The following is a 19,260-nucleotide window of genomic DNA, read 5'->3' on the forward strand; positions in this document are numbered from 1 at the left end:
AATCCTTCTCACCCCCCTTAAAAGATTTAGATGCACTATTGTAAAGTGGCTGTTCCACTGGATGTCATAAGGTGAATGCACCAATTTGTAAGTCGCTCTGGATAAGAGTGTCTGCTAAATGACTTAAATGTAAATGTATGCCATGGCCTTCATCCAATCAGAATTCATGGCTCAAACCACCCAGTTTATAATGTACTGCATGGCCCCACATAACCTTACAGGTCCTTGGTAGGAGAATAATTACATAAAGCTTCCAAAGCTGTCTTGTGAAATAACTCAGTCTACTTGACACACACCTTTATCTCCCATTGTTCTCTCTAAAAGTAGATTTCTAGCAACTCACTTTTCCAAAGTCATCCATATTTCTAATTACTCAAGTCAACAGTACAATTCTTACTCATTTTGTCCTTTTATTGTATTTCTGTGCGGTAAGCAAAGGTTTGAATTGTAGATTTACAATTATGTAATAACAGGCCTTGACATGAACTAACATCAGTACCTAATGAAAACCCTTGGATTGGCTGTACCTAATACGTACATTAGCTTATTACAGGATAATCAGTGCCAAATTACTGCAGAGTAATCATTTTCTAATAGCCATTAGTTTTGTCTCCAAGGGGATTTGGATCATGATAAATTAAACTTCTACATTATGCAAATTGATGTGGTGTGATTCTGGGAAAGGGAGCTGAATAAGCCTACTTTGTGGTCCTTTTGTAGCACAGTTGGTAGAGCATGGCGCGTGGGTTCAATCCCCGGGACCACACATACGTAAAATGTATGCTTGCATAACTGTAAATTGCTTTGGATGAAAGAATCTGCTAAGTAGCATATATTATTAAATTAAAAGCACTCCGATGTTTATTTTGTACCAAGCACCCTCAATTATTATCACAAGGAGGGTTGACACTGCTCTTTTCATTGTCATTTACATTTTTGCTGATACTGTTTTAAAGATGCCTTTAGCCTTTAAAGAGGGTCGTTTTGAGCACTATCTGCATTTATACTCTAGGTATTTTAACATGATTCAGGCGTATTATACATACCCATCTCAACCTTGTTCTGTCCATATACTTACTGTACCTTATCAGGTCAGTTGCAGCTGCTTCCAACCCTTTTGCAGGATAGAGAGTTTTATCTGGCCCAGTAGTTTCCTTGGTCAGGGTTACAACACCTCATGGGACAATTCATTGTTTTTACAAATTGTCATGCTTTTATGCTTTCGGCTCATGCCCTGCATAGCTATTTGGATCTCTCCCCTCAGCTTTTGTACCACCCTTTCCACCTCCACCGTTTACAGATCATCACTTCAAGACTGTAGGTTGTGTAACTTTTTCACTCTTTGAAGTGATTTATGTCAGTTCCTTCAGAAGATAATGTAGATAGTTCCCTCTCAAAAGCTGTCCTGGTGTTCCAGTCCAATCCTGAACACTTTCACTCTACTGACAAAAGCTAGGTTTCCATCCAATTGGTGACAGATTTTCATGCGAATATGATAACAAAATCTGCATAAAAACAATATGCACATTTTCCCACCAGAGGTGCGTTTCCAGCAAACTTGATCATAGGCTGTGTGTGATGACGTATTGTACATAAAAATCACTTTTGCAGTTAAGTTCCTGTGTAACGAACAGAAAACTTAAATAAACGGGTTTCCATTGACCAATGGTTTTTGTCACAAAAACTGTTGTGATAAAGAGCTAACTTGCCCAAACTGGTTTTGGCGCAAGCTCTAGACAAGAGTTTGCTGATAAAGTGGACGGGCATGGGTTATATGATGAGATATGGACAAGAGCATGATCATTATAATTGGCAGCTAAGCACTGATCATCATGTCACCAGCTTTCAAATAATAGCCTACCCTTGATATTTAGCCTATTGGAAATTTGCATGATCACCGTGCACTTAAATACCTTGTGAAGTTCATAACCTATTTCATCTGCCTTTAAACTTTTCATGATTTTCTACATCGTGGTGGTAGGCCTACAACGTATCATGGCATTGCGTGACACAAGTTTACTTCAATGATTATCATATTAATATTTGCGCATAGAGACCATTCCACCGACATTTCTCACATAATTAATTTTACAGACACAAAAAGATCCCGCTATGTTGAACTAACAAATTGTCTGTCGACATCCATGAAATTGTACAGAGATTTTGTGTTTCCGTCAGCCTAGTCTTTTTATTTTAGGTCTATGCGCCAGGTAATGAATCTGCATGAAATAGTTGGATGGAAACCTGGTTAATGACAGATTTCTTTTAATCATCTTTTCCTAGTTGGACAAGCTCCCATTTCTTTGAAGTTCTGGTTGTTTACGTTGGTTCTTGTCAATACCGGGACCACACCAGTGGACGATGTAGTGCGTCTCCCTGCCGGCAGCAGGTCTGAAGTTCCCCTCCATTGATGGTCTCTCATCCACATCTCTCTGGTTTGGAGGATTTCAGGCTTGTCCACTGTATTTCTTGCTGGCCCAACACCAGCGAGACACTGTATATCCAGGAACTTCCAATACCATGTCAGTCGCTTTAGTCCTTCTAAATCTGACTAAATCTTCTCCCACCTTCCTCAAGTTGCATATATAAGTACTTAGAGAGAGCATCTACACCTTACTGTCTGTCATGTTCCCAAGCAGGAAGGAATATGTTTTTTTTGTGCAACGAGAGTACATATGACCCTTACTGACCCTCTGCACCCACATTGTCTAAAAAATAAAAGTTACTGTGGGGTTGCAGAATCAAAAACATTTATATATAAAACAAAGGCTGCTTGACTTGAACCATTTAGTTTTTAATGGAATGGTTTGGCTCACTGAAGATGACTGTAATGTGCCACAAATGGTCCAAATTGGGGAAATTATGCACAATTTTCTCTTAGTAAGCATTCAGAGGCTGAACGTAGTAAAACAGTTACTTTCACTGAAAAGGAGAGAGGTCTTGGCACTCTGCATCTTGGCAAGTATTGGTCCAATTTGGAAAGAGTTTCCAGAACTTTTCTCCTTTTTCTACTTTCATCTAGCTTATGTTTTGGAAAGCGAGGCGAATCTCATTCTGCAGAGTTTTGCATTGGAGACAACAGGTCAGTAACAGAAAGCCTTCTATTGTGTGTGCTGTTCTACAGTTGTATGACACATAGACCCACTGACATGTGTTCTCACTCATGAGCTACCTGAGTACCCTACACTAAACCACCTGTCAAGTGGCATAAGCATCAAACTGAATGCTATGTACGATAGTTGGACTCCCTGAGGCAATGACCCCATCCCCGGGGAATTATTTGATTATTTTACAGCTTGTAGATGTGATTGTAGGTTGGTTATTTAATTATCTATAACATCTGCAGGCTGTTTGTGCAGGGGATAAAAAGTGCTACATTATACAGATATCAAACCACTTCATTCATTAATTACACCACACAGAAATCTGTGTAGCCTATAAGTAGGCCTACTCTTTGTTTGCTGCCAATTGATGGTTATCTGCTTTTCTAAACTAAACAAAAGCTGTTGTAGTACCTCTGCTTGCCAGCATCTGGAGTAGTTCACCATGAAGCACAGTCAAAAGTTCTACAACAGTTCTAGTTTTATGTATGCACAGAAATACTTGAATATATCACTCATAGATATAAGAACAATGCTCTTAGATTCCACTTAGAAATACTATAAAGTATATATCTAACACTGTTGACTTAAACCCATATATATATATATTTATACAATATATCACAAAAGTGAGTACACCCCTCACATTTTTGTAAATATTTGAGTATATCTTTTCATGTGACAACACTGAATAAATTACACTTTGCTACAATGTAAAGTAGTGAGTGTACAGCTTGTATAACAGTGTACATTTGCTGCCCCCTCAAAATAACTCAACACGCAGCCATTAATGTCTAAACCGCTGGCAACAAAAGTGAGTACACCCCAAAGTGAAAATGTCCAAATTGGGCCCAAAGTGTATTTTGTGTGGCCACCATCATTTATTTTCCAGCACTGCCTTAACCCTCGTGGGCATGGAGCTTCACAGGTTGCCACTGGAGTCCTCTTCCACTCCTCCATGACGACATCACAGAGCTGGTGGATGTTAGAGACCTTACATTCCTCCACCTTCCATTTGAGGATGCCCCAAAGATGCTCAATAGGGTTTAGGTCTGGAGACATGCTTGGCCAGTCCATCACCTTTACCCTCAGCTTCTTTAGCAAGGCAGTGGTCGTCTTGGAGGTGTGTTTGGGGTCGTTATCATGTTGGAATACTGCCCTGCGGCCCAGTCTCCGAAGGGAGGGGATCATGCTCTGCTTCAGTATGTCACAGTACATGTTGGCATTCATGGTTCCCTCAATGAACTGTAGCTCCCCAGTGTCGGCAGCACTCATGCAGCCCCAGACCATGACACTCCCACCACCATGCTTGACTGTAGGCAAGACTCACTTGTCTTTGTACTCCTCACCTGGTTGCCGCCACACACGCTTGACACCATCTGAACCAAATAAGTTTATCTTGGTCTCATCAGACCACAGGACATGGTTCCAGTAATCCATGCCCTTAGTCTGCTTGTCTTCAGCAAACTGTTTGTGGGCTTTCTTGTGCATCATCTTTAGAAGAGGCTTCCTTCTGGGACGACAGCCATGCAGACCAATTTGATGCAGTGTACGGCGTATGGTCTGTGCACTGACAGGCTGACCCCCGACCCCTTCAACCTCTGCAGCAATGCTGGCAGCACTCATACGTCTATTTCCCAAAGACAACCTCTGGATATGACGCTGAGCACGTGCACTCAACTTCTTTGGTCGACCATGGCGAGGCCTGTTCTGAGTGGAACCTGTCCAGTTAAACCGTTGTATGGTCTTGGCCACCGTGCTGCAGCTCAGTTTCAGGGACTTGGCAATCTTCTTATAGCCCAGGCCATCTTTATGTAGAGCAACAATTCTTTTTTTCAGATCCTCAGTGTTCTTTGCCATGAGGTGCCATGTTGAACTTCCAGTGACCAGTCAGTATGAGGGAGTGTGAGAGCGATGACACCAAATTTAACACACCTGCTCCCCATTCACACCTGAGACCTTGTAACACTAACGAGTCACATGTCACCGGGGAGGGAAAATGGCTAATTGGGTCCAATTTGGACATTATCACTTTTATTTATTTACATTTTATTTCACCTTTATTTAACCAGGTAGGCTAGTTGAGAACAAGTTCTCATTTGCAACTGCGACCTGGCCAAGATAAAGCATAGCAGTGTGAACAGAAAACACAGAGTTACACATGGAGTAAATAATTAAAAAGTCAATAACACAGTAGAAAAAATGAGAGTCTATATACATTGTGTGCAAAAGGCATGAGGAGGTAGGCAAATAATTACAATTTTGCAGATTAACACTGGAGTGATAAATGATCAGATGGTCATGTACAGGTAGAGATATTGGTGTGCAAAAGAGCAGAAAAGTAAATAAATAAAAACAGTATGGGGATGAGGTAGGTAAAATTGGGTGGGCTATTTACCGATAGACTATGTACAGCTGCAGCGATCGGTTAGCTGCTCAGATAGCAGATGTTTGAAGTTGGTGAGGGAGATAAAAGTATCCAACTTCAGCGATTTTTGCAATTCGTTCCAGTCACAGGCAGCAGAGAACTGGAACGAAAGGTGGCCAAATGAGGTGTTGGCTTTAGGGATGATCAGTGAGATACACTTGCTGGAGCGCGTGCTACGGATGGGTGTTGCCATCGTGACCAGTGAACTGAGATAAGGCGGAGCTTTACCTAGCATGGACTTGTAGATGACCTGGAGCCAGTGGGTCTGGCGACGAATATGTAGCGAGGGCCAGTCGACTACAATTCGCAGTGGTGGGTGGTATAAGGTGCTTTAGTAACAAAACGGATGGCACTGTGATAAACTGCATCCAGTTTGCTGAGTAGAGTGTTGGAAGCTATTTTGCAGATGACATCGCCGAAGTCAAGGATCGGTAGGATAGTCAGTTTTACTAGGGTAAGTTTGGCGGCGTGAGTGAAGGAGGCTTTGTTTTGCGGAATAGAAAGCCGACTCTAGATTTGATTTTAGATTGGAGATGTTTGATATGAGTATTTACAGTCTAGCCAGACACCTAGGTACTTATAGATGTCCACATATTCTAGGTCGGAACCATCCAGGGTGGTGATGCTAGTCGGGCGTGCGGGTGCAGGCAGCGAACGGTTGAAAAGCATTGGTTTTACTAGCGTTTAAGAGCAGTTGGAGGCCACGGAAGGAGTGTTGTATCGCGTTGAAGCTCGTTTGGAGGTTAGATAGCACAGTGTCCAAGGACGGGCCGGAGGTATACAGAATGGTGTCGTCTGCGTAGAGGTAGATCAGGGAATCGCCCGCAGCAAGAGCAACATCATTGATATATACAGAGAAAAGAGTCGGCCCGAGAATTGAACCCTGTGGCACCCCCATAGAGACTGCCAGAGGACCGGACAGCATGCCCTCCGATTTGACACACTGAACTCTGTCTGCAAAGTAGTTGGTGAACCAGGCAAGGCAGTCATCAGGAAAACCGAGGCTACCGAGTCTGAGTCTTAGGGGTGTACTCACTTTTGTTGCCAGCGGTTTAGACATGAATGGCTGTGTGTTGAGTTATTTTGAGGGGACAGCACATTTACACTGTTATACAAGCTGTACACTCACTACTTGACAAAGTGTAATTTCTTCAGTGTTGTCACATGAAAAGATATACTCAAATATATGTGAGGGGTGTACTCACTTTTGTGATATACTGTATATACATATATATATACTGTACAAAATGATGTGGACAACCCTACAAATTAGTGATTTTGGCTTTTTCAGCCACACAAGTTGCTGACCGGTGTATAAAATTGAGCACACGGCCATGCAATCTCCATAGACAAACATTGGCAGTAGAATGGCCTTACTGAATAGCTCTGTGACTTTCAATGTTGCACCGTCATAGATTCCACCTTTCGAACAAGTCAGTTTGTCAAATGTCTCTGCCCTACTAGAGCAGCTGCGGTCAACTCTGCTGTTATTGTGAAATGGAAACATCTAGGAGCAACAATGGCTCAGCAGCGAAGTGGTAGGCCACACAAGCTCACAGAACGGACCACGCATGTAAAAATTGTCTGTCATCAGTTGCAACACTCACTACTGAGTTCCAAACTGCCCCTGGAAGCAACGTCAGCACAAGCTGTTCATCGGGAGCTTCATGAAATGGGTTTCCATGGTTGAGCAGCCGCAAACAAACCTAAGGTCACCATGCTCAATGCAGAGTGGAGTGGTGTAAAGCTTGCCACCATTGGACTCTGGAGCATTGGAAACTCTTTCTCTGGAGTGATGAATCACGCTTCACCAATTGGCAGTCCAACGGACAAATCTGGGTTTGGCGGATGCCAGGAGAACACTACCTGCCCGAATGCATAGTAACAACTGTAAAGTTTGGTGGAAGATGAATAATGGTCTGAGGCTGTTTTTCATGGTTTGGGCTAGGCCCCTTAGTACCAGGGAAGGGAAATCTTAACACTACAGCATACAATGTCATTCTAGATGATTATGTGATTCTAACTTTGTGGCAACAGTTTGGGGGAGGCCCTTTTCTGTTTCAGCATGACAATGCCCCAGTGCACAAAGCAAGGTCCATACAGAAATGGTTTGTTGAGACTGGTGTGGAAGAACTTGACAGGCCTGCACAGAGACCTGAAATCAACCCCATCGAAGACCTTTGGGATGAATTAGAACGCCGCCTGCAAACCAAGCCTAATTGCCCAACATCCGTGCCTGACCTTACTAATGACCTTGTGGCTGAATGGAAGCAAGTCCTCACAGAAATGTTCCAACATCTACTAGAATGCCTTCCCTGAAGAGTGGCTGGTTGTTATAGCAGCAAAGGGGGGACCAACTCCATATTAATGCCGATGGTTTTGGAACGAGATGTTCGAGCAGGTGTCCACATACTTTTGGTCATGTAGTGTAGTTTCTTATCATTTTGATGTATAGCCTTTAGAATTTCAGCATTGCAAAGTGTGCATCACTGTAAGGTTCATAAAGCAGTGAGACAGAATGCTGACTACCAGGCAACTCCATGAAACACACTCTGGTACTGCCCTCTTCAGGAGACCTTTATTCATGTCAAACATTACACTTCACTCACTTTTCCATTGAGTTCAGCATATCTGTATGCTTTTGCATGCATCCTGTTCACTTACGTAAAGATGACATGCAAGGCCCTTGTCATAGTTTTGAGGTTTGAAATACTACTTTCATTGTCAGTTGATGTCATAGCGCGAGTCCTGGCTCTCACTCCTCTGTCTTTAGGAAATACACCTTTTTAGCTGTAGATTTTTACAGGAACCCTTTAATTCACATTGAACGGTGGGATCATGTCTTTCCCACTCGCTCCAGCACAGCCTTCCTGTGGTAAGGTCAGATGGCATGCCAAGACAGCTTACTCCACCAAACTCAGTGGCCTATGGATGAGAAGAGCAAATGACCAAAGGTGGGTTAGACACATCATGAATCTGCAAGTTCATTTGACCATAAGTGAATGAATCTCAGGAATTGCATTGTGTAAGCAAGTGGTAACATAAGTAGTTCTTGACTTAGTAATGTATGTAGTATTTCATCAAGATGGGGTTTTGCTCTCATTTAATGATTTCATAAAATTTCCTCTCTGCATCTTGCAAATAGAGTCTACTAACAAATGTATGCTTGACATTGTCAAGTCCTATTTTTACAGGTGATAGAGGATGCTATTCTCCAACATCAATATTTGTTGCAGAACATGACATGTACTGTAGACTGAACAAAAATATAAATATAAATGCAACATACAGTTACAGTTCATATAAGGAAATCAAATCAAATTGTATTTGTCACCAAATACAACAGATGTAGTCCTTACCATGAAATTCTTACTTACAAGCCCTTAACCAACAATGCAGTTCAAGAAATAGAGTTATGAAAATATTTACTAAATAAACTAAAGTAAAAAAAAATGTAAGTAACACAATAAAATAACAATAACGAGGCTATATACAGGGTATACCGGTAGGGTAGCCTAGTGGTTAGAGCGGTGGACTAGTAACCGAAAGGTTGCAAGTTTGAATCCCCGAGCTGACAAGGTACAAATCTGTCGTTCTGCCCCTGAACAGGCAGTTAACCCACTGTTCCTAGGCCGTCATTGAAAATAAGAATTTGTTCTTAACTGACTTGCCTAGTAAAATAAAATTCAAATTAAAAAACCAAGGCAATGTGCGGTGATACAGGTTAGTTGAGGTAGGTAGGGGTAAAGTGACTATGCATAGATAATAAACAGTGAGTAGTGTTGGCGTTCCGGTACCGCTTGCCGTGCGGGTAGCAGAGAGAACATTCTATGACTTGGGTGACTGGAGTCTTTGACAATCTTTTGGGCCTTCAATTGAAATAAATTCATTAGGCCTTAATCTATGGATTTCACATGACTGGGTAGGGGCGCAGCCATTTATAACATTACATTTTTATTTATTTAACTAGGCAAGTCAGTTAAGAACAAATTCTTATTTACAATGACGGCCTACATGGTGAGCCTGGGAGGGCATCGGCTCACCCACTGGGGAGCCAAGCCAAGCCCAGCCAATCAGAATTAGTTTTCCCCACAAAAGAGCTTTATTACAGACAGAAATACTCCTCAGTTTTATCAGCTGTCCGTGTGGCTGGTCTCAAAATGATCCCGAGGGTGAAGAAGCCGGATGTGGTCCTGGGCTGGCGTGGTTACACAAGTGGTCAGAGGTTGTGAGGCCGGTTGGACGTACTGACAAATTCTCTAAAACAGCATTGGAGGCGGCTCATGGTAGAGAAATGAACATTAAATTATCTGGTAGCAGGGCCTCCCGGGTGGCGCAGTGGTTAAGGGTGCTGTACTGCAGCGCCAGAGTCCCTGGGTTCGCGCCCAGGCTCTGTCCTAACCGGCCGCGACTGGTCCGTGGGGCGACACACAATTGGCCTAGCGTCGTCCGGGTTAGGGAGGGCTTGGTTGGTAGGGATGTCCTTGTCTCATCACGCACCAGCTACTCCTGTGGCGGGCCGGATGCAGTGCGCGCTAATCAAAGTTGCCAGGTGCACGGTGTGGTGCGGCTGGCTTCCGGGTTAGATGCGCGCTGTGTTAAGAAGCAGTATGGCTGGTTGTGTATCGGAGGACGCATGACTTTCAACCTTCGTCTCTCCCGAGCCCGTACGGGAGTTGTAGCGATGAGACAAGATAGTAGTTACTACAACAATTGGATACCATGAAATTGGGGAGAAAAAAGGGCTAAAATAATTTTTTACAATTTTTTTTTTTTTTCATTTTAAAATGGCCTTTTATTGTCCCCAGTACAAGGTGCACCTGTGTAATTATCATGCTGTTTAATCTTGATATGTCACACTTGTCAGGTGGATGGATTATCTTGGCAAGGAGAAATGTTCACTAACAAGGATGTAAACAAATCTGTGCACAAAATTTGAGAGAAATAAACTTTTTGTGTGTATGGACAAATTCTGGGATCTTTTTTTAATATCAGCTCATGAAACATGGGATATATATATTTTTGGTCCAACCCATAGTATTTTACTGTGAGTGGTCCCACAGACCCACACTGCTTTATAAGACTATGTATTTGTTCTTCACTTTTCATGATAAAAATGTAAAACATTTTTAAAAATCTGTATAATGCCTCCTGATGGGCCAAATCCTAATCTGAGATTTCAGTAGCATACATATTTGATTAATAAAGGAAATATACTTTGGAATGTTCCAATCAAGTATTCATGATACCTTAGGCTATATTTATGTAGGCCTACTACCCACACAATTGAGTCTATATCAGGCCTACACCATGAGAAGATGTAGTTATAAATTAGCCTGACAAGGCCGACTTTATGAAATCAATCATTTACATTTTAAAAACAACTTTATGATGCACAATAGCATAATGGCGGGAGATTGTATGACGTTTGCACCACATGGTTTCATATTGAAAACTCATTCAAACTAAATGACAAAAGCAATGTTTAAATCCTGTCTGCAAGATTTCTTCAGTTTGATTTTCTAATAATTTCATTATAATTTAGGCTACAGATTAGAAATCATAAAATAACTACCAGACATCTGTTTTTTAAGAAATCCCAAGGTAAAAGAAACAAAAGAGTGACCAATCCCAAGTAGTTCTGCTGAGGTTATCAGTATTGTACTTTCTCTTTCTCCTCTTTTGATTCATGCATCCATGGATCAGTGAATGTTTCCCGATGGTTAATTAGACATTTCCGCATGCAGCTATAGCCAAAACCTGTTGCATTTGTTATTCTGATGTCATTCCATAGAGGCTAGAGTTGAACAAACTCTTCCAAGCAAGAACATGTGTTTGGCCAGAGGCTTTCTAATCAATACAAGATAATTGTATTTCTAATTTTGTTTACTGTTTAATGAAGGTTCTTGTGGTCCTGTCCAAAACTATCATAAACATTTTATAACATTTCCAATACTCCTGCTAAGGGGCTTAGAATGAACAATTACTGGACTTCAGAACTAAAAAGTATCAACAACCAACCACAAATAAACAAAAATATATAATTGATCTCACAGTGTAATGTAAAAGACCTCATAATTATTGGTAACCTGGAAATTATTTTGTATTTTAAATCCATGTCAGGAGAAATACAATTTAGCCTTCTTCAAAAATGTTATTAGAAGACATTGAGTTTATTGTCAAAGCAGTGTGACATTTTAGACATAGTATTGTTTGTTTCATATAAATAGCCTACTCTCATATCACCAGTTTAGGAAAAAAGGTTTATATTTAGTCTTCAAATGATATATTTATGGTTATTTGAAAATCAAATCCATGAATATATTGTACAATGCATGTTGGAACCGTCAATTGCAAATAGCCATATTCAATTCAAATAGGCCTACCCAGTACACTGTGGTGAAATACACAAGGCATGGACCCCAATCGATTTTTTTTTATTAACGTCATCCAAGAAGTGAGCAACAAGTAAAACATTTGTTTTAGCATTTGAAGGGTTAAAACATATTTTTCCCATGAGTATATGTTATAAAAATGAATGCCTTCAGTTGCATAAACCTGCATTTTCAAAAAACAGAACATAATGAAAAGCCTTGTTTCGGCTTAGATCTAACTATCAAACATTAGGCTATTGCGTCATTAGCAAATAAAAGGTGCAATCAAAGTCAGAGAACACAATCTCACACTCACTATTGAATGGATTTTTGTCTCATATTAAATACTCCTGTATGGATTTTGCATGATTCGTTTGACTGTTAAAATGCAAACCTGAGACTTCAATTCAAACAGGTGTATTATCCATTGCGTAATCAAGTTCCTACCCCAGATAAGACCTTAATATTCTTAATCAAATTGTTATATTACGATTCTAATGAAAGGGCCATTTCACATTTGAACAGTGAAGTTAAATCGAAAGAGAAAAATAATCAAGTAATTGCCTATACAAAGGGGATGTAATTGCTAGTACTAAAAATAATTAGTTCAGTTTAAGATAGGTAGCGACAAAATGGTCTCGCATGCAAGCTACACATCTCTTAGAACCTAGTTATATAATTGCAATAAAAAACGAATTCTTCAACTAAAGAATGCATATTCATGTAGGTCAATTATCACTAATTTCTAGAATTATGCAATATATATACTGCTTTATGATGTTTTTAAATGTGCACATGGCCTACAGTTTTCAATCGCTTTAGGCCTAATGAATTCAAACGCAGAACGCAGGTGAACACACTGGGTTATTATTTGGGAATGTCACTCTTATAAACTCAAGTATGACATTCCTAAATGTTTTCAGTTATAACATGTCATAAGCCACATACTTTCGTGATTGTTGAAGAATATTGGTAAAACTTTTTTTAACGTTTCCAATATGAAGCTGCAGAAACCAGTTGGAGACGCGGGGTTAATTCCGTGAAAAAGTAACGTTATAAGAATACTTCTACATTTATGAAAGTGAATATCAATAGCAAAACGACTAGGCTATGAATGAATTATAAATAGGCTACTCATTAATAAATTATCAAAACATCTTCTGTTTGGAATGTTAGTATAATAGTAGGCTATAGCAAACTTGAGATGTATTTTCCTTGAGGGTTTACGCACAACCGACTGTGGTCAAGTTCCCTGCTGCTCTCTTGAAAAGTGTGTGAGCAAAGTGGGGTAAAAGGCAATGGCAGATTTGACAACACCTGAAACTTTGACAGCTTTCTAAACCATGAGGTTCCCCCCCAGGAAATACATTGAATTGAATTGTTTACACCAGTGTAATAAAAAAAAAAATATATATATATATATGCCATTTAGCAGACGCTTTTATCCAAAGCGACTTACAGTCATGTGTGCATACATTCTACGTATGGGTGGTCCCGGGAATCGAACCCACTACCCTGGCGTTACAAGCGCCATGCTCTACCAACTGAGCTACAGAAGGACCAAAAGCTGGGGATATAATTCTGAAATCACACACACACACACACACACACACACACACACACACACACACACACACACACACACACACACACACACACACACACACACACACACACAGAGAGAGAGAGAGAAGTATAGCCATGTTCCAAACTTGAGAGGAAGAACAATTTCATTGTATATCTATCAGAGATGACATGTTTTGTAATAGCGGCTCACAGTGGGTAAATAGTTGTCTTTTTGCCTTTTATGAACTACGGCATCAAGTGCCACCCTAATACAATGCCCCAAGCCACACACACTCCCTCTCTCGCACACACACATCCGCGCACACAGACACACACACCACCTTCGTGTTCATATATTCTTTCTCCGAGACGACTGTAAGATCTCCTATTAGCCCATCGTTCGGGCCGTCTTTAAGGACATCCGTGATCATACGAAGCATTGGTACCATCATAACTAAGGACATCTATGTGTACAATGCTGCAAAGCAATGAGACCGAAGACTCAGTTCTGTAATTTAAAGATAGACAACCAACAACAGCACGATACATTACGACACCATCAAGCAGTTTACAGTTAGCAGTTTCTGCCCGAAATCGTAGCTGTAATATTATTATATTAAAATCTTTATTTTGTTCTATTGTACCTTGTAGCGAGGATTCTGCTGGGGTTGAAGCTGCAGACTTCGCGTGGGACGTTTCTGATTGATCTCTGTGCGGTGTAGTCTCCCCTCGGAAGACCACGGATTACCTCTGTTCGCGGATAAATGGATATGGAATAATAATAGAACCCCGTCAACGAGATGACCAGGCGCTGAACCGTGGTGCTGCATAAACTAGAACTTTTCTGGGGGGTTGGCAGTTTCGCTTTGAAATGGTACGTTAACAAATCAATTTAATCAATATTTGTCCATGTTCCAACAGACGCAAGGCGAGAATGATCACGAGTTGTGTGCACTTTGTAAAATCCAATTACGATAATAGCGTAGAGCTGTATTTTGATGTTCTGCTCCTTTGTTTCTCAGCAGTTGGGCTACTCATTTTCTTGTTGGTTTTTAGCCAAGCGGAACGTTCGTTGGAAAGGCTAAAAATGCAGACATACTGTATATTTGTTACACCAGCGCATAATGATTAAGATCGTCTGCAAAGCGTTTTGGCACTTCTCCCGTAGTGAAATGTATTAGTTGTTTTGCCAGTTTGAGTGGGGCAACGCAGATTCCGTACCGGACGTCGAAGGCCAAGTTGAAGTTCAAAGCCAATAGACTCTGTGCGGGGTTTAGTTTGTTCAGCAGAAAATGGCCGTAGCCTCAGGCGCGCCGGCTTGAATTTGAACCGTAGACCGACAGAGGTGCTCCGTCCCTGGATGCAGTACAGTCCGAGTGCGGTTATAACACACATACTCGCGAGTTTTTTGAAAGTGCACTCAACTGGCATATTTAGAGTTTTTGTGAAAACAATATAATTTATTTGGCCCGCCGTTTTGGAAATATCAAATAAATATATTCAGGACGTTATATTTTTGGATGTCATAGATAACAAAATGGCCAATTTTGTCTGAACTGCAGTTCACTTCATGAAGGTTGATTTACCCACCAACACCACCGAACTGCTATAGACAAACTTGTGCTAATGGATTTGGATGCAATTATTACTTCACGGTATTGTCAGATCAAGGTGAAAACAATATTGATGCAGACAACATTGTCCCTTCAGACTGATCTCAGAATAGATTTCTTAGCTTTACCGGAGATAACCTGGTCTACTCATTCAAAGTAAACCAAGAAGAAAGTTTGTATGTCCCTTTTCTCTCGTCTGCCCACATGGAGAGTCCATGTATAGGCCTACTCTTGTGTGTAATGACATGGGGATATACTTACACTTTATATGTCCCTTACAATCAACTTTTTGTGTGCATAGTTACAAAAGCAGAACGTGTCCATATAGTTGAAAGAGAGAACGTGATCATTTTTCATGGATAGTTCTCCAAATATTATTGTCATTACACCGACCACTTGTTTTGTGGTCAAGTCACATCTGACAATAAATACAATACTGTAGAAATGGATACAAGTAGGTTAAGTCTGAATTCAATGAAAAGTAACTGTATGCTCACCACTGACGTCTTTGCGCTTTTATGTACATACGTTTATAGCTTATTATTAGTTTGTATAGATGTCTGTGTGACATGATTATAGAAAACAGTTGATTACGGGTGATTAATTCAGAAGCTTGGTTTTCTGAATTGGTATTGCATGATTAGGATATCCACGTTATCAGAAGCTTATCGAGTCTGAACATTTTGAAAAGCTGTTACATTTACAGTAATAACAGCTCAATTAAGTGTAGTTCGTGTTGTACGTTAGTCGTGAGAGGCCACTTGGGAGTGCAGGCTATTGTGTCAGTGATGCAAGACTGTCATCAACGCACTCCAATGGTTAATTTGTACGATATTACGCAGCAATTTGCCAACGACACGTTTTGAATAAACGGCACAAGCGCACATGCAACATCGCTGTCCTCGATGCTGGGATATGCTTCGCGAGGGAGGGAGTGTACGCTCTTGCTTGGGTGAGAGAAAGTCCTCTGCAATTTTTGTTTCTGACCATCCGTTCCAGCGTTGCTCCTGATGATCTAAACGCATTACTTTGTGTTTCGTGGATTTAACGGGTATTGCTGGACACAGGGAATCAGGGTTACTGCTTCTTTAAGTTCTTTTGGGGGGGATGGGCTATTTTCATAACGTCATTTCATTCCTCCCTCTTTTTCATTTTGTCATTCTTTGATTCTTTTTCTCCCCCCATTTCCTAAATGGAACAGATTGCCCGAGCTTTTTCATTTCCTAGCTTTCCCAATTTTTATTCAAAGTTACTCTTTTTATTTTTCAGGATTATTAAGTTGAACTTTTCTTCTGTGTCATCATTTTTGGAGGGCTAACACCTTAGTGGACGTAAACTGCAAGTCAATTGAGGCGATGGTGGAGGCGTTTATGGTGATGATGATGATGATGATGAACTGTAAAAGAACGATTCACTAACTTGTCTGTCTTTTGCTACCTGACAAGTCGATATAAGTTCATTTTCATCATGATGTACTCTCCTCTCTGTCTTACTCAGGTAAATTATTCCGTTTGCTTACTTTTTGGGGAGTTATTATGCATGAGCTTCTGTATTGACGGAATGAACGTGGCTATGAAATGCAGATGATATTTCAGTTTAGAAAAGGGCGGGATGAGTGTTGGCACAGTCGGTAAGGAGACGTGGAAACCTGAGTCTCAGCCTATATTAACTTCAGTCTTTTTGTTATCACAGCTATAGTTTACTCAATAGCATTATGCTGACTCATGTTAAAAGCAGTTTTTTTTGTCCCAGCTTTTCATGAAGTTAGTTAACTTTGGAGAAGTGTATGGCTAAAATAACATTTAATGAATTAGCTGTGACCGATGAAGACTCATGATGGCAAGCTGTGCATGCCAGAAGTATCAGAATTCTTCATCTTAAAGTATCAGAAAAAGTTCGGCTATCGACCCCTGTGTATGGAGAGTTCTCCACAAAGTATCCCACTCTAATTTGAGTTAAGGAGGGACAACAAACCACCCCAAGAACTGTGGTCAGGCCTGGAGCACTTCGGCTCAGTAATGATGTCCTGATTAATTATTTAAATGCTTAGAATCATTGTAAATAATGTGTGTGTGTGTGTGTGTGTGTGTGTGTGTGTGTGTGTGTGTGTGTGTGTGTGTGTGTGTGTGTGTGTGTGTGTGTGTGTGTGTGTGTGTGTTTGTGTGTGTGTGTGTTTGTGTGTATGTGTGTGTGTGTTCTTTACCTGTGTCATGGAGTAGTTTGCACTTAAAGAGTTTTGTGACATTTTGGAGTGCGGAAAGTTGTGTATCCAAATAGTCTATATGTTTATTTAGAACAGCTATCACAGTCTGCTATCAGGATATTTATTTAGAACAGCTATCACAGTCTGCTGTCAGGATATTTATTTAGAACAGCTATCACAGTCTGCTATCAGGATATTTATTTAGAACAGCTATCACAGTTTGCTGTCAGGATATTTATTTAGAACAGCTATCACAGTCTGCTGTCAGGATATTTATTTAGAACAGCTATCACAGTCTGCTGTCAGGATATTTATTTAGAACAGCTATCACAATCTGCTGTCAGGATATTTATTTAGAACAGCTATCACAGTCTGCTGTCAGGATATTTATTTAGAACAGCTATCACAGTCTGCTGTCAGGATATTTATTTAGAACAGCTATCACAGTCTGCTATCAGGATATTTATTTAGAACAGCTATCACAGTCTGCTGTCAGGATATTTATTTAGAACAGCTATCACAGTCTGCTGTCAGGATATTTATTTAGAACAGCTATCACAGTCTGCTGTCAGGATATTTATTTAGAACAGCTATCACAGTCTGCTGTCAGGATATTTATTTAGAACAGCTATCACAGTCTGCTATCAGGATATTTATTTAGAACAGCTATCACAGTCTGCTGTCAGGATATTTATTTAGAACAGCTATCACAGTCTGCTATCAGGATATGTATTTAGAACAGCTATCACAGTCTGCTGTCAGGATATTTATTTAGAATATTTACAATTGAACAAGTCAAAGGCACATTTCTTACCTGATGTTGAGGAATCTTTTGTTTTTGCTTCATGCATTAGGATCAGGCCTATTTTGAGTCAGGTTGACACACAACGTTTTTTGGCATCTAGTTGAAGAAAATGTATTTTTCATCTAGTATGCAATTAACATTTAATTGAGTTGTAATTGAGGAGATAATATTTCATACACTTTGAATGTAAAACTATCCAAAGAAAGGGACAGCCTGGCCTACATGAGAGAAACCACGTAGCCTATGACCTTGCTAGGTAGGCCTATAATAGTCCATGGTTAGATTTGAGGAACCTGTTTCAGTCTGTAGGTGAATGTGTTTCACTTGGTTAAAAATGATCTAGATATGAAAAACCTTTCTTCCATTTATTGATAGTCTTTAGAATCCATTTACACATGATAAGTCATAGCCATAAAGTCTTCATAGAAACCTATGTAGTTCACCAGTAAAATTCAAATGTTTTTTAAATTTAATTTTCAAATGGAATTACACTTAACTCAATTCACATAAAGGAACGTGATAAAAAATCTATATACCTTGTTTTTATAGCTGAAGACATAAATAGTGCTTTAGTTTCCGTTAATAAATGCACTGCAAGAGGAATCCAGGGAAGAGCTTGGGTTTTCTTGCCAGTTGGCAGAACTCAAGCAAGGACAAAGGGTGTTTTAAGGTCGATTTTCAGTAAAAGGCAGCATACTGTATATTGAATATGAGACTTGATGTGGCATTTCAGATGGACACAACTGCCATATTTACTTTGGCTTTGGGATCTGCAATGGATTTTAAAGCCCTGTTTAAAGATTTGTTTTAATTACAGAGGAAATTGTACTTTTCTTAAAAAATAAACAGACACATTGTTGCATGGTTCTAAACTGTTATTCTGAAGGAGGGTTTCTGAAGGAGAAGAAAGAATATTAGAAACAATTACTCATGTTGCTGTATGCAACAGGTTCCATATGTTTTACTGAATGTATATTTCAATAGTATTGTAACTGAACTTTGTAATAATACTGGTGTTGTATTATTAGTGTGCTTTTGGAGTTGCCTTATATGAATTGTAGCAGTTCAAACTAAACAATACCTTTGCCAGTTTATTTTTTTATAAGACTTTATTGATGTCTCAGATAGTGACATTATATTTTTACTGAAATATACAGTATATAATTATGA

General features: G+C 40.1%; 1 protein-coding gene and 1 long non-coding RNA gene across 9 annotated transcripts in view; one reads left to right on the forward strand and one right to left on the reverse strand.

Annotated features, from left to right (window-relative positions):
* Positions 1-8,085: 8,085 nt before the first annotated feature.
* Positions 8,086-14,262, reverse strand: LOC118390555 (uncharacterized). The gene is made up of 2 exons (XR_004826960.2): positions 14,114-14,262; positions 8,086-8,454 (listed from the first exon to the last, which is right to left on the reverse strand). It is a non-coding gene; the product is annotated as an uncharacterized LOC118390555 (long non-coding RNA).
* Positions 14,197-19,260, forward strand: part of nfic (nuclear factor I/C) — a 118,660-nt gene continuing 113,596 nt past the window's right edge. The window contains exon 1 of one of the 8 annotated variants that reach the window (XM_052457619.1): positions 14,197-14,343. In XM_052457619.1, the coding sequence (XP_052313579.1) occupies positions 14,341-14,343 (3 nt within the window). In that variant the 5' untranslated portion in view covers positions 14,197-14,340. Of the gene's footprint in view, positions 14,344-16,253; positions 16,580-19,260 lie in introns of those variants that run through there. The other 7 variants (XM_052457646.1, XM_052457654.1, XM_052457657.1 and 4 more) reach the window with 7 other exon arrangements.

This window comes from Oncorhynchus keta, chromosome 1, assembly GCF_023373465.1.
Source record: "Oncorhynchus keta strain PuntledgeMale-10-30-2019 chromosome 1, Oket_V2, whole genome shotgun sequence".
NCBI lineage: Eukaryota > Metazoa > Chordata > Actinopteri > Salmoniformes > Salmonidae > Oncorhynchus > Oncorhynchus keta.